The sequence below is a fragment of the Magallana gigas genome, chromosome 9 (genome assembly GCF_963853765.1).
Source record: "Magallana gigas chromosome 9, xbMagGiga1.1, whole genome shotgun sequence".
In the NCBI taxonomy this organism is placed as follows: domain Eukaryota; kingdom Metazoa; phylum Mollusca; class Bivalvia; order Ostreida; family Ostreidae; genus Magallana; species Magallana gigas.
In genome coordinates, this window is record NC_088861.1 from 41,285,086 (window position 1) to 41,310,923 (window position 25,838).

Here is a 25,838-nt window from a genome sequence, read left to right on the forward strand (position 1 = left end):
GATAACGGATCCAGCCAAGACAACATTGGCCAGTTCTTACGAATATCACTGAAGTACGCCCGTTTCTCGGGTTATTTAGTTACTATAGGAGATTCATTAAGGTTTTCTTCAGCATTGCCAAATGTTTAAATACCTTGACAGAGAAAGGAGCGGGCTTCAAATGGACATCTGATTGTCAGTCAGCATTTGATTCCTTAAAACTTAGGCTAAACAATGCGCCAATACTTAGTCGTCTAGATTTCAACCACCAATTCATTTGTGATACAGATGCAAGCAACGCATCAATAGACGCAATCTTGTCCCAACACATTGATGGAACAGACAGAGTCGTAGGAATGCAAGTAGGACTTTGACAAAGTGTGAACGCAAATATTGTGTAACCAGAAAAGAATGACTTGCAGTTGTACATTTTGTGAAACATTTCCGACATTACCTACGTGGAAAAGAGTTGCAAACTGACCACTGCTCACTGAAAAGGCTTTTCCAGTTCAAAAACCCCGAGGGACAGCTTGCTTGCTGGGTGGAAATCCCGAGTGCCTACACATTTCAAATACAGCACAGACCATGATCGCAACACAAGAATGCAGATGCATTAAGTCGTATCCCATGTTGCCAGTGTGGTTTTTAGTCAGACTGGAACGAAGACGAAATCATACCTCAAAGTGAGATAAGAACAGCAAGCGAGAACAAAGGAAAAGCCGTAGACAGAGACGATCCAAGTTCTTCTTTTAGGGAAAAACAAGACAAGAACACTGATGTTTCTTAGATGAAGAACTGGTAAAAAGAAAGTACAAGACCCGACTTTAACAAGATCAAAGGGCGTGGATATGTTCTACGGTCATTATGGTCACAGTGGAATAGGCTGAGCGTTCAAGAACATGTTCTATAAAAATAATTTGAAGAGGATGACGAGAAGACAATCCGCCTGCAGGCAATAGTGCTGATCAGCAAAAGACGAACGAACTGTGTTAGAGTTTTGTCATAATGTGAATACAGCTACCCATCTTGTGGTAAGCAAAACAATTGCTCGGATAAGGAAAAATTTACTGGCCTGGATTACAAGCCGATGTACGCTTGTATATTAATGGATGTGAAAAGGAAATAGTAGAATGTAATGTACCTATGGACAGAGTTGCTACTGATATATTGGGGAATTACCAACTAGCTACTGAAAGAGGAAACAAGTACACTTTGGTCGTCTCAGACTGCTTTACGAAGTGGACCAAATGTTTCCCTATGCCCGATATGGAAGCCAAAACAGTGGCAAGGTTAATTGTTGAGGAAGTCGTTGTCCAATACGGCATACCATTTACTGTACACTCTGACAAAGGATGCCAGTACAAAAATACACTCTTTGAAGAGATGTGTTAGGTATTTCATATCAAGAAAACAGTGACAACACCCTATCACCCTCAAAGTGATGGTATGGTGGATCGTTTCAACAAGACGTAAGTAACAATGTTGAGTGCATGTGTGAATGACCACCATTCAGATTGGGATGAACATCTGCCATATGTAATGATGGCTTACAGAACATCATTACACGAAACAACAGGTTTTATTCCCAACCAAATAATGCTTGGAAGAGAAGTGTCAACACCACTTGACATAATGTGCGAGATGCCAAGATCAGTCCAATACATACCAAGAGACAAATGGGCTAAACAATTGAAGGAAACATGGAAACTGCTTTCACTTTCGTACGAGAAAACATGAAGACAGCAATGGTGCGCCAGAAAAGGTACCATGACCACAAGTTGTCTTGGCAGACCTTTCAACCACGTTCCCAGGTTTATGCTTTCTTTCCAATTTGAAAAGCAGGCCAATTTCTAAAATTCACAAGCTATTGGTGGTCTTCATAAGATACTGTCTAAGCTTACAGAACTGACATACACAGTTGATTGCGTACCAAGAGGAAGGCAACAAGTGCTACATGTTGACAGAATGCGTCAAACGCATCCACAGACATTGAGAGGTGAAGCTTGTGATGAAGAAAGAAGTGCACTTGAAAATGGTCCGGAGTTTTGGACATTGATGAATCTAATAAAGAGCAAGATGAACAATCAGATGATGAAGATGGTGGCATGCGTCAGAGAAGCAGACACAAACCTCAGTGGATGGAAGACAAAATTCTGTTCTAGTAAAAGCAATTGCTTGGGTGTCTGCCATTTTTGTATATGGTGATTTACTTATGCCGGACGCATATTTTTCTTAGAGGATGGTAATGTGATGGAATTGGTTTTTATTTTAGTTTTGTAAAAACGTAAGACAAAGGTTTTCTTAAACACCATGGTGAATGTTAATAATTTTTATATAAATTTCAGAACTGCCAGATCATAGAAGACCTGCGTTGTATGCATCATTTCTGATTACTACGGTTTACTTGGAACTAAAGTAGAGATTAACAGCGGTCTATTGCCATTTATAAGACCTGAATAAGGCATTATGGAAAAGGTTACTGTGATCTCTCGGAGTTTGTGTACTCTTGGAAGTAAGCCTGCATAATGCATTACAAGTATAGCACAAACATAGAGGCGTAACACAGGCAGAAGTGGAGTATGCGCAAGGTTTATACAGGGATTTTGATTATTACGTGGAAGGCAAGACAACGGAGATTTATATTTACGGGAGATACTCGTCGACCACAGTTAGTGGTTATCAAATCAATAAGAAATCGTTATTATTTTTGTGGTCAACAAAAATAACGTTTAACAGGTTAACGGACCTAGTGCAACGCTTGGATGTACGACTTACACCAGTGTTATTTAAACACACAGCTCGGCCGCGTTGCACGTTACAAAAATGAAAATTATTTTAGCACTTTGTTCCTAAAGTAAAACGATGGTATTGTATATGGCATAAGTTAACCCTAAAAAATGTATCTGTAATACTGTAAATTCCTTATATTACGCGAGTACTTAATTCCGCGATCCTGCTGGTTTTTATCAAATCGCGAGAATATAAAATCGCGAACGTGGAAGTTTTCTCCTTATTTCTAATAGTTCTCAACTTTCAGAAAATAATGTCGAGATTTTTAAATTCGTTGAGGTTGCTTCTCGCGGTTTTACGCGGATAATAATTCCTCGCGTTTAATTAGGAATCTACAGTATTTCGTGAATGTCAACAATGCAAGTTGAGTTTGTCCGCCACGTTTACGGACCGGACCTTGATTGGTTTTATCTTGGGATATCTAATAACAAATCATAAGCGAATCTTGAACTAAATATGGTAATCCCCAATTTTAAACATAAACAACGCAATAAATATAAACTTTTCCATAATACGCGCTCTTGTTCAATGACGATTTAGTGATAGAACGAACAAAACTGCTAATTTACATTTACAAACCGTGAACCATCTCAAAACTCCATAAAACGAAATATGTATTCAAAGCAGAGCAACACGGACCTCCAAATAATAGAGGTAGGATCAGGTGCCCAGGAGGAGTGAGCACCCTCTGCTGACCGGCAAACCCGCCGTGTGCTCTTTGTCGTAATCGGGAAAAAATCGGAAAAGTCCGTAGACAATTAGATTATTAATTATGGTCTAACAATTAATATGAAAAACGGCAGTCAGTATGCGACCCAGTAGAAGATTGTGTTTGTTGACAAGGTCGTTGTATCGACCATAGAACTTACAATATGATGACTTCAAGCGAGACTGTTGATAGTTCTGTTTTATCAACTTGTTTGTCAGACGCTTGCTTCGTCTTAAAAACTGTTCATACGAAGAGCATGACCTTGCGTATCGAATCAACTGAGAGACAAAAACTCCATATACAGGTGATGAAGGTATATTACTACATAAGTAAGGAAAGTTGACTATAGAAAAATTGAAGTCGTCGCGTTTATCATAAAGTTTCGTCGTTAGGTTACCATCAATGTCCATGTCCAGTAAAATATCCAAATATGAAACAGATGACGCAGACTCTGTGGTATCTTTTATTTCAAGTTCGCTAGGATATATCGAGTCGACGTAAGTATTGAAATAACAATTATTAAATGATAATACGCCGTCGATATACCTGAATATTGAGTTGAAGGCCACAGCGAGTGATTTAATTTTTTCAGGTACAAGCTTTTGAATCAATTCTGCTTCATAAGAATACAAAAATAAATCTGCTAACAATGTGGCACAATTGGTACCCATGGGAATTCCAACAGATTGTTGGAAGACTTGATTTCCAAAATCTACATAGATGTTGTCTATAAGAAACTCTCGCATCTTTTTAATGTCAAATTCAGAAACCTTGTTTGTCCAATCAGATTTATTTTTAACCAAATAAATTATCAGATTTCCAATGACAAGGTTAGATTTTAATTTGTCATGGGCAATGGTTGTATAAAGCGTTGAAAAATTGCACGTTTTGATGCTACTGATTTTTGTAAGATTTTTTGACCTCAAAGTTTCTAATAATTCATTGGAGTTTTTTATATCCAAATCTGATTCAGGCCACTTCTGGAGTATGCTGTTTTGCAATAATCTTGACGTTTCTCCTTCACTACTGTAAGAATTTAAGTAAGGAGTAAAGAGAGAGGTTTGATAGAACATTTACTGGAACCTGCTATATATCTCTGTTTGTAAGGACTGTGAAGCTTTGAAATCCAGTACAAAAACGGTAAATCAAATTCATTTTGTATATTTGGGATATTAAAGATATCCATTACAGATTTATGATTTTGAATTATTACCTGCTTGGAAAGGCTGCTATGGGTGTAAGTAGGATTACCATGTGTAGAATTCAAAACCTAGTTCTATGAAAATGCAATTGACTGCCGTCATGAGAAAAGGGCCCTTATATTTTGACATCACAATGCTCAGAAAACGACGTCAAAGTAGCGGCATTGTAAACGCAGTTTTTTTAATTTTCTATTTTTTCTGCGTCTGTGTTGTGTTTTTTTAATAACTAGAGTCTGGCCTTGTTTTAAAACCGCGCTTAATATTTTTTCAGTCAAATATTACTCGTTGATTTAAAGAATAAGCATTTAATAAATGAAATATACACATGTAACGTAAATATTGCCACATTTCGAAAGCGTAATATTGCACACAAGTTGATGTTGGGATATCATAAAATTGCTGCTTTTGTATCCGCTATGAAACACCACATTTTTCCATTCTAGTGTGTGATGAAAATATGTTCTAATTGGGAAACCTGGTTTTTTTTTATATAAAACATCGTTGGAAACCAAAGGCCCGTCTCGCATACGCTTACTTATTGCATTGCGTATGACTAAATTCGAGACTCGTCGTGGATTTCCGATGAGGATTTATAAAGTATTCTGAGTAAAATTGTACAACTTAAGTTTGCATGAGCAATACATGTATGATTTATAATAGAAAAAAAACTACACTGCCCACTCGTTGTTGATATGAGGGGTTGAAGGCTGAGACCTACCGAATCGATGCAGAGCAGAATTTTTCAAATCTAACATTTATCTGCGCAGTAACTACTGAGAAACAATACAAGTCAAATATTTCAAATCATAAGTTTGGAAGTTCACCTCACGGGATACGATTCAACACTTTTTAAATTAGTTGGAAGGAGAACCAGAGAAGCGGCTTTGTCTCTATTAAAGTGCTTCTGCCAACATACAAAATAAATTCTCGCATATTCTCTAACTAAAGAATTGGGATCAAAATTTGAAATTATTTAACCAATCAAAACGCACGGATTAGAGGAGTTTGAGAAATATTTTCACAGCGTAAAAATCTACTCTAATATATCGCATTTGATTTCATGGGAAAATCTGATTTTTTATGGCATTTTCATATAAAGTACCTTTAATGAAACAACATAAAAATATATATCTGTACGAATGAAAAACGTGTTTATTATTTGAGCGCAACATATTTTGTTTCCCTGTGCAATTTAACAACCCAAATCGACATGTTGTGTGTACTATTTGAGTTATTTTACGTAAAAAAAAACGAGTCTTAACATGCCTGAAAACTCACCGCATTTTCTTGGATTTTTAGCATTTTGTATGGTTATATTTATCTGAAATCAGTTTCGTACATGAGTCAAAATTCCTTAAACTAAACAGGTTTGTAAATGCAGTTATGATACTACTATACTTTTGATATCAAGTCGATAAAATTGTCGTTTTATAAATCAATTCATGTTTATCGATAGATATAAACACTACATGTGCGACTTTTACAATTTATAACATGCGTGACCTTAAAATTCATCTTTATAGGTGATGGTTTCTCATCTTTTCTTTTTTATACAAGAAACAAATTTAGATGATACTGAAGTCAATGTTTATGTGTGTTTGTTACATTGTACAGCAATAAAAAAATCCGAAAATTGGGATATTTCTTAAAATTCGGAACACCGTATGCAACTTTATGCACTCTAGTATCGTCTACTATTTAATTTCTCATTTTTTTAAATTGATATTCACTTGGCCGATATTTGTATTCAATGTGTGTGTGTGTGTGTGTGTGTGTGTGTGTGTGAGAGAGAGAGAGAGACAGAGAGAGATTCATTCATCGTGTAACATCGATAATAAGAAGATTAAATTTTATTAGTCAACATGTAAAAATGTTAGTTCTCGCTGTCTATAGGCTACGTCTACCAGCACTGTAGTGTCGATTAGTGCAAAAAAGACATAATTAATGCAGAAGTCTTATTGAAATTTACGTGCAATCTTGCATTTTGAAAAAAAGCCATTGAATAGAACTGTAGATTCAGCACGTAGAATGGCTGTTGTATTTTGTTGGATTGTCGTGTTTGATACACTTAATTAGGTATGTACGAGTATATTTAAACAATAAACATAAATAAAAAGTAGCAATCGATACCGAAAAAAAAAATAACATAACCCGCGTTCTGTAATGCGGCTATTTTTATAGCCCCCATGTATCATCGAAGAAAGCATTTAATTGTTTATACAAATATTTAAATCTTTCTTTTAATAAATTAATGAATTGAATTGATCGTAAAAAGTAAGTAAAAGTCACTAAATTATGGTTAATGTACACCAGTACGATATATGAAAGCTGTAGCTAAAGCTTCTTATTTTGGATTTTGAGTTTGGTGTCATCATGATTAGTTCGTGCAATGCGTGATTTCGTAGGTTTCTGTAGATTTCGATCGATCGGTAAACTGCATGGTTAGAACTGGACCGAGTAGATTTCAGTTCTGTCTGTTTCTATACAGCTGTGAATGACAACCAATTTTCGTAAAAAATAGAGGGAATCATATTTAGTGGATGTAAATTTAAATCTATAAATATAAGATGCTATTTTTGTTAAAGTCTTTTCCCCCAAATCAACTGTCCACATTTTTATAGTTAAAACTTTTAAGTGAGACAGTCAAAGCCGATTTATTTCCACCGGTAATTTTATAAGAATTAAGTGTTGATAACGTATAAAAGAGAAGAAAAGGTACTTAAAAAGTAATAAAAGTAAATATGCGATAAAATTTCCGTGCAAAAGGTTGATCAAAAAGAGTGTATATTTTTTTTTTGAAAATAAACTCGTGAATGTAATTTGACAATGCCCCAAATTTGTGGAAACATAGGCATCGAATTTGACCATCTTTATCTATGTTTGTTATATGTTTGCTTATTTGCTTCTCGGCAGCTTTAAATAACTTTGATGTATTTAAAGGTTTGGGAGAAGTTTGATATTTGTTTTCTTTAAATATCCTTCATCTATCTATCTTATGTTCGGGGGGGGGGGGGGGGGGGGGTGGGGGGTTATTGCATGTGGATTCATCAAAAGTGTTGCTGCAGAACGTTACCTTTATTTGGATATTCAAAATCTTTTGTTCTCTTTTGGTAAAATTGTAAGAAATCTAAAATTGTAGAAAATTATAAATTATTAAGGTCTTCCGTTTCCAACGGAAGACCTTATAGTTTTCGTACTGTTTCTTATTAGGGTCTTCCGTTTCCAACGGAAGACCCTCTTGTTATTCTACGGTTTCTTTTTATTATTAGGGTCTTCCGTTTCCAACGGAAGACCCTCTTGTTATTCTACGGTTTCTTTTTCTTTATTATTCTTTTTTTTCTTTTTCTGACTTTTTTGGAGCGCTATTTCTCAAAAACTATCCAACCGATTCGCACAAAATTTTCAGGACGGATAAAGCATGATCGGTGCTACATATTATAAAATTTTTAAAGGATGACGTCACTTCCGGTTTAAGATATTGACGATTTTGTAAATTTTTAAGGGTCATTTTGTCCACGCATCTCCTCCGAAACTAATCAAGATAGAAGATTGAAATTTTCAGGGATTGTAGATGAATGTATGTAGATGTACCCCCATGCTTCCAATGATGAAAATTGCTCAAGGCCTCAAAGCTCGCCTGAACCTGAAAATTAGGACCAAATTTTTTCACGAAATTTTTGCACATTTTCTGTGATATCTTTTGATGTATAAATATTTTGTTAAAACATATAATGCAAAAGTTGTTTCAAATTACACGGGCTTTCGTTTAATATCAAGAAAAAGGGGCTGGGCCCTCAAATTAGGGGCCAAGAGGGCTGTAAAGTCTTCTTACAATAACTCTTTACTGAATAATAATTTGTTATTAATTATAGAAGCAAAAATGTTCATTGTTGGGCTGTTTATCTATACAACACCATACTTAAGTCATATGTTACGTAATTAGGGGTTTCAAGGGCCCAGAAATTCAAAAATTTGATCATTAATATCTGAAAAAGGAGAAATATTTTTAAAAGCAATGTAGAACAAAAGTTGCTCAAAATAATGTTTTGTACAGTATGCTACCTTAAATGTTTTTGTTTATGACCCCATTTAGGAGTTAAAGGGTCAGCCCCTAAAATACATTTGTACATATATCTCAAGAACGGTTAACATTTCTTGAACACTTGTAGAACAAAATATGTTTGTATTTGCAAGACCTTTCATTTGATATCAAGAAAAAGGGGCTGGCCCCTCAAATTAGGGGCCAAGAGGGCTCTAATGTCTTCTTACAATAACTCTTTACTGAACAATAATTTGTTATTAAATATAGAAGCAAAAATGTTGTTTGTACATCTGTTCATCTATACAGTACCATACCTAAGTCATAAATTATGTAATTAGGGGTTTCAAGGGGCTATAATTCAATATTTTGATCATTAATATCTGAAAAAGGAGAAATATTTTGAAAAGCAATGTAGTACAAAAGTGGTTAGAAATAATGTTTTTTACAATATGATACCAAATATTTTGTTGTTAGTGGCCCCGGTAAGGGGTTAAAGGGTCGGCCCCTAAAATACAGTTGTTTAGATATCTCGAGAACGGTTGACAATTCATGAACACTTCTAGAACAAAATATGTTTATATTAGCAAGACCTTTTTTTTTATATCAAGAAAAAGGGGCTGACCCTTCAAATTAAGGGCCTGAAGGGCTACTAAGTCTTTTTATAATAACTCTTTTTTGACCAATAATTTGATATAAATCATAAAGCAATAAAGGGGCTTTTATAAAGCTTAATTTAAACTGATATCCGTTTTAAAATTGGACGATGCATTACAGAGATATTGGGATTAAAAAATTGAGTTTTGCGGAAATTTTTATTCCACGTTCTTGGTTAAGGAAATAGTGTTGTGTTCAAAGATAAATTAACTCGTACCTAGATTAATTCGGAAATTGTTAATTCGTACTTAAACACAATCGGATTATTTTTGTTAAGTCGTTCTTGAAATCAGAAAGGTTTTTGTTAAGTCGTACTTAAAATAATTCGTATTTTGTTAAGTCGTACCAGGACTAATTCGATTTTTTTCATCTTTTTATTTTAGTTTTTCTTACTATTGGTATAAGAGCTCTGCTTCTTACAGGAACTTACAGCTTTACTTCCAACATTAACGGAAGACCCACTCGTTGCTTTGCAACGAGCTTTGCTCTAGTTATTCTATATTTTTCCTCTGACATTTTTCAAAAACTCAAAAACTATTTAGTCGATTTTCAAGAAATTTACAGGACTGATAGAACATAAAACGTGCTTGCAAATATAAAATTTTGAGCTGATGACGTCACTTCCGGTTTGAGATTTTGAGGATTTTGTGAATTTTTAAGGACCATTTTGTCCACGTAACTCCTCCGAAACTAAAGGGTATAGAAAAGTGAAACTTTCAGGAATATGTAGATGTATGTCTGTAGATGATCCTCTGTATTTGACATTGTGGAAAATGCGCACGGTGCCGAAGCTCGCCCGAGGTCAAAAATTAGCACCAAAATTTTTGGCAAAATTTTAACACGTTTTGCAAAATATCTTTTAACCTGTTGATAATTTGTTAAAACATGTAATGCAAAAGTTGTTAAGATTTACACGAGCTTTTGTTTTGTTTTAATAAAAAGGGGCTGGCCCCTTTAATTAGGGGCCAGGAGTGCTCTTAAGTCTTTTAATTTTAACTCTTAACTGAGCAATAATTTGTCATTAATTATAGAAGCAAAAATGTTCATTGTATAGCTGTTTATCTACACAGTACCCTATTTTAAACATTTGTTACGTAATTAGGGGTTTCAAGGGGCCAGAAGACCAACACTTTGATCATTAATATCTTAAAAAGGAGAAATATTTTGAAAGGCAATGTTGAACAAAAGTTGCTTAAAATAATGTTCTTTAGAACATGGTACCTTAAAATTTATGGTTTGTGACCCCAGTAAGGAGTTTAAGGGTCGGCCCCTAAAACACTGTTGTTAAGATATCTCCAAATCGGTCAACAATTTCTGAACACTTATTAAACAAACTATGTTTATATTAATAAGATCTTTTATTTAATATTAAGAAAAAGGGACTAGCCCCTCAAATTAGGGGCCAAGAGCGCTCTAAAATCTTTATATAATAACTCTTTACTGAAAAATAATTTGTTATTATTTATAGAAGCAAAAATGTTCATTGTACAGCTGTTCATCTATTCTGGACCATACTAAAGTCATATGTTACATAATTAGGGGTTTGAAGGGGCCAGAAGTCCAAAACTTTGATCAATATTATCTTGAAAAGGAGAAATATTTTGAAAAACATTGCATAACAAAAGTTGCTGAAAATAATGTTGTGAACAATGTGATACCTAAACATTTTTCGTTGGTGGCCCCAGTAAGGAGTTGAAGGGTCGGCCCCTAAAACACAGTTGTTCCGATATCTCTATAACGGTTAATAATTCGTGAACACTTGTTGAATAAAATATGTTTATATTTGCGAGACCTTTAATTTGATATTAAGAAAAAGGGGCTGACCCTTCAAATTAGGGGCCAGGAGGGCTATGCTACAAAGTATTTTCATAGTAACCTTTTTTAGAGCGATAATTTGTTATTAATCATAAAAGCAAAATTAAAAGCTTATTAAGTTTAATGTAAAACTGAAATCCGTTTTAAAATCGGCCGATGCATTACAAAGATATAGGTGTTTGAAAATTGACTTTTCTGGAAATTTTGATTCCACATTCTTGGTAAAGAAAAGAATGTTATGTTCATAGTTTAATTAACTCGTACCTAAAATATATCGATAATTGTGAAATCGTACTTAAACACATTTGGATTTGTATTTCCTAAGTCGTTCTTGAAATTGATAATGTTATTGCTAATTCGTATCTAGAATCATTTTGATTTTGTGAACTCGTACCAAAAATAATTCGATTTTTTTTTCTTTTTGTTTTATTTACTTATGTTTATTGGTTTAAGAACTCTGCTTCTTAGAGACAGTTTTAGCTTTACCTTCGACATTATCGGAAGACCCACTCGTTGCTTTGCAACGAGCTTTGCTCTAGTTATTATTATTTTTTCCCCAAAATTTTGTGCACGCGATATCTCGAAAACTATTCGGCCGATTTCGATCATTTTTTCACAGATGATTGCCAGTGGTCATAATTCTAGAAGTTTTTTGAAATTTTGAAATCGGCACTTCCGGTTCCGATTTACGGCCGATTTTGTCAGTTTTTACGACCCATTTTGTGCAGACATAAACTCAGAGACTATCAGAGATAGGAATATGAAATTTTCAGGATAGGTAGACCATAAATTAAAGTTGTGCACAATGTAGTTTTTTAGCGCCAGTGGCGCCATTTCTATGAGCTCGCCTAGGCTCGAAAATTGGGTACGAATTTCGAATCAAACTTTTCATACGTTTTGATCTGTATCTTTTTATGAGTTGATATTTTGTTAAAACATATATAACAAAAGTGGTAGATAATCAAAAGTCCTTTCCAACAAAATCAAGAAAAAGGGGCTGGCCCCTTAAATTAGGGGCCAAGACACTCATAAACTCTATTACAAATAACTTCAAAACGATTAAGATTTTGTAATGCATTACAGAAGCAAAGTTGTTGACCGTAACAATATCTATCAGGCAAGATCGTTGCTACGCCCATTTATTACGTAATTAGAGATTTTTAGGGGCCAAAGTACTAAAACTTTGATACAATTTATCTAGAAAAATAGACATATTTTGTTAAGCATTGTTGAAGAGAAAATGCTTGCATTGATGACTTTAAAGGTCATATGAAACGATATCCTGGCCATATTGAGTTATATACGGGAATGAGTTCATAAGTGCCTATTTAATAAGACTGACATTGTTTTTTGGATATTTTATGCAAAATGTGAGCGCCACAGTCTATCAAAATTACTTAATCGGGAAAAGGAACATTGACTTACGCGGCTTACCTCCCTTGCTTATGACGTCAGTAAGACCCAATCGCCTTATAAAGCTATGTTGTGAATACAAATATCCATGTCATTTTGCAGCATTTTAAAAGAAAAAAAAATACTATTTTATATAAAAACTTGTATAATTATACAATAATCAACCACGTCAGTATTTTTTCTCTCAAGAAATGAAATCGTGTGCGTTTTTATTTACATGTAATAGCGTGTACATAATGATATTCAGTTTCGAGACTGCAGGGAGAATAAATGATTTTCTTCATAGATCCACATGCAAGTATAATATAATTTTAATATAAGCAGATTTATATGTTTTATTTTGATCTTTTTAATGAAATTGACAAATTCAAAAATAAGTCTGATCGTTTTTTCCCATTTGCACGTTCATGCAATTCATTAAGATTTTTTTTCTAAACAACTTGTAGGCCTCATTGTGCCTCATTCGCTTCACGATTATATTGTTTGTTTCACTTTCAAATTCACAAATATGTTACCATTTAATTATTTTTAGTCTAAGAGAAATTTCTTCAAATGTTTTGTTTTTGAAACGTGTACTTGAATGTGCGGTGTTTTGATTTTAAAACGTGTATGTGCGGTGTTTACTCACAGATCCCTTTTATCAATGTTTTCTTTCGTTTTTTTTTATCATTATTGATGCTTGTTCTTAATAAAATCTGTTGATTATCTTCACATTCGTTCACAACTATTTTTATCAAACAACCGATTTATTTTACCGATACATTTCTAAATCCGTAAATGCCATATTTCCGCGATCTAATTTAATAAAACGTTAATACACGTGTACACAACGTATTTTCTAAAGATATTGCTACATGTATATATCAATAAGTCAGAAATTTATATTATTTCGAAATAAAATTTAAGAATAATTTTGCGGCATTTTATAGCAGCTCTTAAATACAAACTATGTACACAATGCCTCAAACATTTTCATTGGCCTGTCTTATATACCTTTTTATGTGACAAAATAAATCAAATCAATTTGAATGCTTTAATTCCCTTTAAATGTAGCTCAATCATTATACGTACCGAAGAAGAAAATGATGTTTCTATTTCAAAAGGATAAGGATAATTCATTAATCAGCTGTAAATGTTGGAGCATTTCTTTCGTTAAATTTCCACTCCGGTACGGGATCTTCATCATGATTTTACTTTTGTGAGAAGTGATATTAGATATATTCATTAACGACCAATTAAAACTAAGTCATCTGTAGGCTACTACGAAATCAAATGATCTCATTTGAAAAGAAAAACACGTTCATATATGCAAAAATCACTAAAATTTAATCGATAAACTACTGTAAAATTACACTAGTTTTAATGCATTGTTTACATCGGTGGGTCTTTGTGACGTCATAAATCCACAAAATCAAGAACGATAAGCGGGCAAGAATTTTTTCAGGTGCTCAGTTTTCACGGTTATTTCTCAGTAATGCAAAGGCAAAAAAATCTTACATCATGTATTTTAACATTTGTTTATACCAAGCTTTATATTCATAAAAGAAAATCATAGTGTTAAAAATCGTTTCATATGACCTTTAATCGATTCCATTAATCAAAACACCAATGGCTGTCCCCATTAAGGATCTAGAGGGCTGGCCCCTAAAATATTCAATCATTTGTATCTAAAAAATGAACAACAATTCTAGATAAGTGTAAGAACAAAAAATGTTAGTATTCGTGAAACCGTTCAAATGAACTCAAGAAAATAAGACTGGCCCCTTAAATTAGGGACCAAGATACTCGTAAAGTCTATTACAAATAACTTAAAAACGATAAAGATTTTGTAATGCATTATAGAAACAAAGTTGTTGGTCGTAACAATATCACTTTGTAAAACGAATTTCTAAACCAATTAATAACGTAATTAGGGATTTTAGGGGACTAAAATCTTAAACCTTAAATGTGCTGTATGTGAAAAGCAAAACTCTGTTAAGCATTTCAAGGGATATTGACAATCGTATGCATTATCTGAAAGGGAGTGGTTGAGGGGGAAATTTGAAATTTCATTTATATTTAAATCGTATCGTTTAAAATTGAACGGAAGACCCACTCGTTACTCGTAACGAGATCGTATCTAGTTATAATTCTACTTCAAACAATTAAAGACGATGGAAGGAGGTATAGAAGAAAAAAAATAATCGCAAGACAACATTTGACGTTCGTGACGTCGTGACGTTTTCGACGAGCTACGTCAAAGTCGTATTAACATCTCTTACTAAAACCGGCGTAAAATGCTTAAAACACAGAAGATCTTGGATATTTTTGTATATTTGCATTCAGAAAGAGTAGACTAATCGGAATTGACAAAAAGTGAGTTTGTGAAATTTTGACCTTAAGGGCCCTTTTCTCGTGACGGCAGTCAATTAATATAATGTGCCTGACAAAGTCAATGTTGTTACTTGCCTTATCAGCAGGGACCAGTACATACTGATTGTGCAATCTGTCTAGTTCTTTTATCACTTCTGTTTTATTGAAAACGGAAGGATAGATTGTTTTCATGTGACCTCTCAGTCGTTTAATACGAAATTTTAAATAATATACATCCACTGACTAATAGCATTAGGTACAAATTGTTTTTGTTATTGGCTTCGGCCGATCACAGTTGTGTTCAAATGAGGCATCCGGCAAATGTTACTAATTGCGCACGCATTGCGCTTTGCGCTATTTTATTTACTATGCAATGACAGACTTATGTAAGTCTTTAATTACATAAATACATTTAAAAACGTTATTCGAATGAGTTTGCCCTGGGAGTAAAATATTTATACAGTTACATGTACATACATAATTATTCAAATCAAGTTTTTCTTTACCTATGCTTAAGAATATTAATCCGTTATACAACTCGCCTACTTAAAGAAAAATATTATTAATGCCTTACTATTTCGGAAATCAACAAAACGTTGCAATGTTTTTTTTACTTTCATCATGTTTATTGCATGTACCTCTATGCTTTTGCATTTGAATAATGGCCAATGATATAATATATCGATCATCTATACTACTATATTAAAATAATAGACTCGAATTGTTTAGCTTTAATACCGATAAATCGGAAGAGTACTCTCTTTTGTTTTATATATTTTAACAGCACCGGAACTTGGAGATTACCTATTTGTGTTTATTTTTTCTCAATCAAGCTTCGCTAATTAATAATCAACGAAAATTCCTCAAAAAATTCCGGAAATCATCATGCGCATTACATTCACGCCAATTCACGGGAGGCTCTTTATTTTATGTTTCCCTAATATCATATTTGCAGGGATAAACTCGGAGACGATAAAACAAATGCGTGTAAATTTTCATTGGATTTTTTTTTCTGTTCATCAAAGAAAATACAGGAGATAACTCTAACACAGTGCATTTACTGTAAAATAATCCCGCGAGTTTCGAATGCAATGTCAACATAGTGTGTAAAAAACGTTTTTGAAAAAAAACTCTGCAACTATAGAATTAAACTTTTTGAAGAAAGTATTTATACAGCTTCAAAATGGTTTGTTGTAAACAATTTGACGGTTATTTTCAATGCAACTTTATTTTCTCCAAAATCGTTTATGAGCGATTCTGCAATTTTCTGTGCACTACATTACGGGTATATGGGAGGCATTTTAATGTGGTGCATGAAAGCCTTTCCCAGACACAGTTACATTATTCCAACTCAGTGAAATTAATATCATTATTATAGGCTTAAAGCTTGGTTATGCAAATGTCAACAATATACGGTGTGTCGATGTATCTATTTCGTAAATATCCGATATCATGTGCAATGTCAACCCGTGCATGCACGGGTCAAAATCTAGTTGTTGCAGTAAATCTAACTTAAACTTGTGAACATTGTTTCGTATGTTGCAATGTGATATTTTCCCGCTCGCTAGGAATAATTTTAAATAAATAATTGGGCAAATTCCCCATGTCAAATTTGTAAATAGTTTTCATCTTAGCAATGTAGCGCCTGGTTTGTAAAATTTACTACCCTGTTTCTAAGTAAAGAACTTCCCTTGATAAAATAAAACAACCCAGTGGCAATTTGAGCAGCACTCAATTGAACCTTTTCAAGTTTGTCTGCATCATCCACAGAACAGCAATCCCATACAATTAAAACATATTCTTGGGTAGGTCTAATAAATGTAATATATAATTCAGATATGTTCCCTACCAATTTTATACTGAAGTTTTTTTAAAAGTCCTAATTTTTTGTATGCACAGTTAACAATAATATCAACGTATTCAGACCAGCTGGGAGATTTTCTGATAATAACAGTACTAAAGGCGATGAGTCGGAACAAATCTAGTCTATCGCCTTCAAAAAATAACTTAGGTTAAAAAGAGTTTTGTTTCGTAGTAAAGAAATCAACCTTTGTTTTTGTTGGATTGAATTGGAGAATCCACTCTTTGGTTCATGATTCTAAATTTTTTAAATCATTATTTAAATAATGTTCAATGTCAAGTATGTTTGTAGAATATTGAAGCTAATTGTCATCAGCAAATAATCTACGTATTGATAATATATTAACAGCCACACCATTTACAGATATAAAAAATAAAAGCAGTCCTAACCCAGATCCCTGAGGTATTCCAGCAGATATTTTGGATATACTTGACAAAAGATCTTTGTAATAACTTTTTGGGACCTTTGACATAAGTAAATGGAAAACCACTGGTTTGTTACTTGAATAAAAGGCCGCTATGCCATACTCTGTCAAATGCTTTTGACAGATCACAAAGATCATACATGAAAATTTACCTATGTCAATATTTTGAAAAATAAATAAAAATTTTAATAGTTGATAAACTGTGGAATGCAGGAGTAAAAATCCGGCTTGGCATCGTTTAATAATTTGTTTGTATGATAATAGTGTACACATGTTTTAAAAAAAAGTTTTAAAAAAGGAATCTATCAAAAAACATTGTGATTGGTTTTGAGACAGAAAAGATAGATACATTCAACACTAAGCAAACCTGAATCAATTACTTTGTTTACTGGTAGTAATGAAATAATGTCCAACAATTCTTGTTCATCTATAAAAAATATTACTAAGTGTTTCTCTTCATAAACTGTACAAATTAGGTTAAGTCACATTCTTATCGTCTAACGACGAAAAAGATGGAAACTATGCATAAAGGGATTCAATATTCCCAATATCAGGAAGAACTAACTAAGTTGTACCGTTTGCAACACAAATATTTATTGGTGGTTATTCCGTTGAAAGTTTCATATGAAATGAATTTTTCATCAACTTCCAGTATAACTTAGTATTGTGTTTGTTTGAATAATCGAAACAGTTTTTATATTTTCGCGAAAAATTGAGATGTTTTTAATATTGTTTACGGAGTTTCGGACCCTTCTATATGCAGACCAATTAGAATCCTTATTAGTTTCAATTGCTTTATAGCGCAGTCGGTCTCTAATTCTGATCATTCTTCATAATATAGAGTCGAACGATGGCTTGTCACGAGGACAAATAGTTATTATTTATTCCGCAATTGCTGAATCAATCAAAAATTAAAATTCAAAGCATAAATACATCAAGTTGATATAACAGAACCAATTGAAAATTATGTAAAATATGCGACAAAAAGATATCAAAAGTGTTTGTTTATGAAAATTACTATTTACCCTCTGGTTCTATTGGGGAGCAATCTTCAGAAGAACCTTCTATTGGATATGTAAAGATCTTCTCAAAAAACTGAGTTCCTATGGTGAAAATACATATAGTTAAAAATGCTACATGTTTGACTCACCAGTGGATAAAAAAATCTGCAATTAACCTTACTCACCTTTATATATTTTTACTGTCCATGCTGTCCACCAGACTTGTTGTGGACTAATGCTGAATATTTTTAAAAGAGTTTTGTTTAGAGTTAGTTTAGATAAGTCTTTGATCAGTTGCTCGTTCTTACTTTCAAGTTTCTGCAGAAAGTTTTCTAAATACAAATTGTTTTCAAAACAAAAGGTCACACAAAATGATCCCTCGGACAGAATGATATCCTGCGCATTATATTTTTCCTCCATGGAAAATATCAATGCATAGAAATCCTCTCCACAATCCAATAATGTGTTAAAAAGACTTTCGTCTTGATAAAGATTTTGACAGAAGTATTCCAAACGGTCTCTTTCGTTGTTTTCCACAAGTTTGTTTATCATCCCTCTAACGTGTGTCACGATTTTATCCTTTGTCCAAGTTTCATTAGGATTTTTCAAGTTATGAATGAGGTATTTTAAACAACAGTCTAATAACACCCTTTGACGTCCTGGAGATGAAATGAGATTACAGACGAGTTTCGCCTGATATTTTGTGTCTGTAATGAAAAAAATCATCTCAAAATCATATCTTAAAGAAGTTTACGTAAAAAATACAGCCCTATCATAGTATTGGAAATGACATTGGGCCATTAGTATTAAAAAATACACTAGGTCAATTATAAATAGGTGAAAGTTCTTTTCTAATTGTGTGTATAAAAAAGATAGCTTTGGTGGGGCCCTATTTGTATGACGACATTATTGCGTTATGGAATGTCCTTATCACTATTAAAAGAAAATGTGTTGATTATTATTCGAAAATCAAATATATATGTTTAGATACTAAGGTAAAGATATAACTTTAGAGGCAATGCAGAACATATTTTTTGTTTATGTTTAAAAGGTTTTAATTTTCACGACTACACTAACATTCGAAAATATTTTTATCATTATATTGAATCAAATAAAATATTGCTAACCACGGGCCAAAAATTTTCGCGAGGTCCTCGGGTGCCTCATTGTCGTGAATAGTTTTCGCCGCGGACCAGTATTTGCCATATTGTTGTAAGATAAAGCAGGTGTGCATAAGGCTTGGTCGTGAAAATTAGTCACCGCGAACCAGTTTATTTTAGGTAAATTGCGAAATAAAGTCTGTGGGTCACGGTTACGGTATGGTCAGTTCACAAGGAATCAACCAAGGTCAGTTAGCACCTGCTTTAAATTTAATAGGGATTCTGCACATTCACAGCCTGCAAGTTTAGACACAGAAAAGTACTGACAAACTTAGACAGTACTTTTAGAGAAGTACTGACACTTTTTACTGACGGTACTGAAAAACTAAGCGAAGTACTAACAAGTACTGACAAGTACTGATAAGTACTGAAGCCATTGCTCTTACTCCTTCTTAATGAAGTTTTACCTGATCTTTTTTTATGTCATTTTTCACCATTAATTATTTAAGCTACCTAGATACAGTGTAAAATTTATAGACTGATATTAATTTTGAAATATTAACTGGGTCTGTTTTATTTAATTATACCCCCGCTCCGAAGGAGAGGGGGTATACTGTTTACCCTTGTGTGTCTATCTGTCTGTCTGTCCGTCCGTAACAAAAATCTTTGTCGCATTTATCTCAGCAACTATTTATTGCAGATGCTTGAAATTTTTACACAGTGTTTGTTAAGGCATGCCATATCATGGGATATATTTTTGTATCAATCGGACGTCAACTTCCTGTTAAATGACGACTTTGCTTATTTTTTAAACAAAAATTTTCAAACAATTTTTGTCAAAGAATTCTCAGCAACTGTTTATCGCAGATGCTTGAAATTTTTACACAATATTTGTATAGGCATGCCATATCGTGGGATATAATTTTGTATCAATCGGACGTCAACTTCCTGTTAAATGACGACTTTGCATATTTTTTAAACAAAATTTTCAAACAAATTTTTGTCAAAGAATTCTCAGAAACTGTTAATCGCAGATGCTTGAAATTTTTACACATTATTTGTATAGGCATGCCATATCGTGGGATATATATTTTTACCAATCAGACGTCAACTTCCTGTTAAATGACGACTTTGCTTATTTTTAGCCAAAATTTTCGAACAAATTTTTGTCAAAGAATTCTCAGCAACTGTTTATCGCAGATGCTTGACATTTTTACACAGTATTTGTATAGGCATGCTATATCGTGGGATGTATTTTTGTACCAATCGGACGTCAACTTCCTGTTTAATGAGTACTTTGTTTATTTTTAGCCAAAATTTTCAAACAAATTTCCGTCAAAGATTTCTCAGCAAATATTTATCGCAAATGCTTGAAATTTTTACACAATATTTGTATTGGCATGTCATATTGTGGGATATAGTTTTGTATCAATCAGACGTCAACTTCCTGTTTAATGAGTACTTTGTTTATTTCAGCCAAAATTTTCAAACAAATTTTCCTCAAAGATTTCTCAGCAGCTATTTATCGCAGATACTTGAAATTTTTACACAATATTTGTTTAGGCATGCCATATTGTGGGATATATTTCTGTACCAATCGGATGCCAGCTTTCTGTTAAATGTCGACTTTGCATATTTTGCATATTCACATCAGAGCAGTGGTATCACTAGTGAGCATTGGCTCACAGGTATCTTGTTAGTTTGATGTTAACCAAAAATTATGATTAGAAAAATTGTCATAATTAAACAAATGTGTTATATGTGGCTTTATTTGTTACACATAAAATTGTGTTGTAAAAATAGGAAGGGGGTGGAATTAGCATCTTAACGTTTTAATTTAATATGTTTTGCCATATGCAGCTAATCACGCTAAACAAGAGGCCCATAGGCCACATTGCTCACCTGAACAGCAGTTCCTTGTAACATTCTATTTCGTAGCTTATGCTTTTTCTATTTTAAACATTGAACCCCTTTCTGGGGCCCAAGTATTGGTCCGAGGTTTATGGTTGGCTCTAACAACATAAATAGTAACATAGGAATAAAAATGTGTAGCACTGCGGCGGGACCGCACGTACACAGCCTGAAAAACTGAACGTAGAAGAGTTAAACATCAAGAGGTATACCTCTCAGACTGTACAGAACAACATCAAGAAAGATAACTCTTGGTTCCACTACATTAGAGTTTACACAGTTTGAGGATCCCTGCATAGTAATCTCACAAACTGTAGCATTATTGTTTTCGAGAAAAAACTTTTTAAAAACATTTTCAATATATCTTTCTATATTAAACTTTAAACCCCAGCTTGGGGCCCCAGTATTAGTCCCGTGCCAAAGCTTTATTTATTTGGAATCTACATTAATATTTAAGGATGTTTGCATAGTAATCTCACAAGCTGAAGCATTATAGTTCCCTAGGAAAAGATTTTTAATCATTTTGCCTCTATATTTCTATGCTTAACTTTGAACACCTCTTGGGGCCCCAGTATTAGATCAAGGGTCACGGCTTTTATAATTTCGAATCTACAGTATTTCAGTATGCGTACGGAGTTATTTGATAAATTGAAGAATTGTAGTTCTCGAGAAGATTTTTAAACATTTTCCATATATACTTCTACCTTTAACTTTTAACCCATCTTGGGTCCCCAGTGTTAGTCGAGGGGTCACTACTTTAAAACTATCGAACCTACATTATCCAAGGTTGTATGCATGATAGTAATCTCACAAATTGAAGCATTGTAGTTCTCGAGAAGAAGATTATTTAACATGTTACCTTTATATTTCTGTACTAAACTTTGACCCCCTCTTGGGGCCCCATTATTGGTTCGGAGGTCACTACTTTACCAATTAAGAATCTACATAAGCCAGGGATGAATGCATAATAATTCCACAAACTATAACGTTGTAGTTCTTGACAAGAAAATGTTTAAACGTTTCCTTTATATTTTTTAAAATGTTTAAATTTTGAACCCCTCTTGGTGCCCTATTATTTGTCCGGGGGTCACGATTTTTACAAATTAGAATCTACATTATTATAGGATGTACATGTATGCATAGTAATATCCCAAACTGTTGCATTATAGTTCTTGAGAAGAAGATTTTAAAACATTATCCTATATATGTTAAAATTTAAACCCCTCCTGGGGCCACACTTTTTGTCCGGTCACGACTTTTACAGGCACGTAGAATCAGGGGGGGCCAGGGGGGGCCTGGCCCCCCCACTTTTTCTCGCATCAACAAATTTTTTAAAATTTACATATAAAAAAATGAATTATCATGGAGTTGGCCCCCCCACTTTTTTGGCAGTAAGTAAAAAATAGGTATGAAAATAAGGAAATGAGGAGTCAAATTGAAGTACCCCCCCCCCCCCCCCCCCCACGGATTAGGAATTTCATGATTTGGAGGGAAAAATGTTTGGCAGAGAAGAATTTTTTTTTGGAAGTATAATTTATCCCCCCCCCCCCCCCCCCCCCCCCCCCCCCCCCCCACGGATTAGGATTTTGAAGATTTTTGGAAACTTTAAATTTCCTTCCTTTTTTTTTTTTTTTTTTTTTTTTTTTTTTTGCTTGTCAAGAGTTTTTGGATGAGTCTGGCCCCCCCACTTTCAAAAACGATGCTACGTGCCTGTTTTACAATTTAGAATCTTCACTATATATACAATCTTTTGTGTAAATATTGGCATTTTTGGTGCAGTTGTTCTTGAGAAGAAAATTTTAACCATTTTTTCTATGTAGTTCTATGTTAAACTTTGAACCTTGCCTGGGGCTCAAGTTTTGGTCCAAGGGTCACGATTTCTACAATTTAGATGCTTCACTATAAATATCAAAGGCCGGAACGCCAACAAAGGCCTCGAGCTGACATTTTCTTTAATATAGGTATCATTAATTTAAATTTCTGTACCAACAGTCGTATATCAAATATTTTGTTTAACTAAAATCGTACATATTATAGTATTTATTGCCAAGCAGACAACATACAATTACACATAAAACATGGGTTCATCAACAAGAGTTCACAATAGCCCTCGCCATGCACCGGGACACGTCCGTCCTCGACCAGGGAGCCCGCTAGCTGCAGGACTGTAGCTCCCGGTCTGAAAAAATTCGGATGGACGACCTGGGAGCTACAGTGCCTGCCATAGGAAAAATCTGCAATTTACGGCGCACAAAAAATTGCGCTAATTGTGGACTTATTAACCTGATTTTTAAACAAATTCTGTAAAAATAATTTGTACCATTAAATTCTTCAGCCAATTTACTACTGATATCGTCACTTTACTTGCCTCATACTTTCTCTTAAACATGATAACCGACCTCGGAAAATGAAGTATGTTAATTTACGTCGAGATCGAGAGTCGCCATTTTTAAATGTAAACAAACTTGCACCACTTTAATTTGCAGTGCTGTGATGGTGTTTAAAAGAATATCAGAGGCAAGTGAAGTGACGATATCTGTAGTAAAATATCCGAAAAATCTTTTGGGATCAAATATTTGTACAGAATGTGATCGTAAATGAGATTAATCAGTCCAAAATTAGCGCAAGTTTTTGTGCGCCGTAAATTGCAGTTTTTTACTATGGGAGGCACTGTAGCTCCCAGGTCGTCCATCCGAAATTTTTCAGACCGGGAGCTCCACTCCTGCATCTAGGAGCCCGCGAGTTAGAGATCCCTTCACGCGCTGTCTGAGTTAGGTCGTACGTACAATAAGTCCATAAATATCACAATATGCAACTATATTTTTATATGCAATTTTAACATCACCATGTGATTTTATACTCAGTATATTTCCATATAAAATACGTAGTGATACATTTGTAATACAATGAATCATAACTCATCATGGTCATAAAAATCGAAGAAAATTTCAAAGTTCAAAAATAAATTATCTTCTTTCTGCTTTAAATACTCTTTGAACAAATTTTACGGGTTCATCATTTGTATACAAGGGAAAAACATGAACAATGTTTCCCTAATTATAATAAAACATACTTTTATTTATTCAATTCTAGTGTAAAACAAGATTATCTTTGGGATGGTTGTTTACAAATAAATCCACACCACGTGGGTTGATCTGCCGTATCTATAATGCTCAACCAAACTAGCTGCAATATTGCAACAAAATCACAAGATAAATTTATCGCTTACATTTATTTTGGAGACTCTGTCCGATAACAAATAAATTTACATATTAATTTTCATTTTTATAGAGCACGGTATCCAAATAATATGTAAGCGATAAACTACAATAACATTTAATGAATTTTTACACTTTATCATATTCATCCGTCATTTCCTGATTAAACAACTTTATATACTTATGCAATGAGTTGTCAATAATCAGGGAGACACAGTTGGGTTTTTTGGTGCACAATTTAGTAGAATATATGGATCAAAAGTCATGTAAACATTTTTCCTATTTTTTTCTATGCTAAACTTTGAACCCCGCCTGGGGCCTTAGTTTTCGTCCGAGCTTGTGTTGTAATATTGGCATTTCTGGTGCAGTGGTTCTTGGGAAGAAGATTTTTTAAACAATTTTCCTATGTATTTCTATGTTAAACTTTGAACCATGCCTGGGGCCCCAGTTTTAGTCCAAGGGTAACGATGTTTACAATTTAGAATCTCCACTATATATACAAGTTTTCATGTAAAAATTGGCCTTTCTGGTGCAGTGGTTCTTAAGAAGAAGATTTTTTAAGACAGGCACCCTATACTCACTGTTTCGCAATTATCTCCCTTTTGAAATTGGCTGTGCCCTTTATTTTAACAATTTATAATTCCCTTTCCATAAGGATGCATTGAATCAAATTTGGTTAAATTTCGCCCAGTGGTTTTTGAGAAGAAGTCGAAAATGTGAAAAGTTTACAGACGGACTGACGACGGACAACAGGTGATCAGAAAAGCTCACTTGAACCTTCGGTTCAGGTGAGCTACAAAATCATTTGTATATAAAATTTGATGCGGGATACAACATACAGTACCGATCAGACCCAACCTAAAACCAGAGTAAACCCCAACTAAACCCCGGGTTAACTTTTGAAATTTTGGTCCACTCGGGGTTTACTTTGGGTTTACTCGGGGTTTACTTTGGGTTAACTCGAGAATTGCTTTTGGAGTCAACCATACTCACTGAAGTGTGAAGCAGACCTGTATTTTAACTAATCATCCTACTGCCTATGCTTCCTGCCCCTTGTATATTCAAAATACACATGTAGCAAACTGCTTTCAGTGTATACTTCTGATTGGGATTTACTCTCTGTGTCCACTCTGGATTTACTCTGGGTCCACTCTAGTAAACCCAGAGTAAACCCAGAAAGTAAACCCAGGGTTTAGTTAGGGTTTACTTTCTGTTAGGTTGGGTCTTATCGTCGGTACTGTAAGGCTAACCGGTAGTTAGACCTACCGCGGTAAAAAAAATCAACTATTACAAGGTGCATGGTGACATGGTAAAGTTATGTTAACTTTATACCAATATACCAATATTGGTACAGTTTGTCGGACAGG

At 34.0% G+C, this 25,838-nt stretch overlaps 1 protein-coding gene across 1 annotated transcript in view; it reads right to left on the reverse strand.

Moving 5' to 3' along the window:
- Positions 1-18,258: 18,258 nt before the first annotated feature.
- LOC105341533 (uncharacterized) overlaps positions 18,259-25,838 on the reverse strand; it is a 58,215-nt gene continuing 50,635 nt past the window's right edge. The window contains exons 6-7 of the mRNA XM_066072495.1: positions 18,428-18,949; positions 18,259-18,344 (exon numbers count right to left, since the gene is read on the reverse strand). Coding sequence (XP_065928567.1) covers positions 18,259-18,344; positions 18,428-18,949 — 608 coding nt within the window. The remainder of the gene's footprint in view (positions 18,345-18,427; positions 18,950-25,838) is intronic.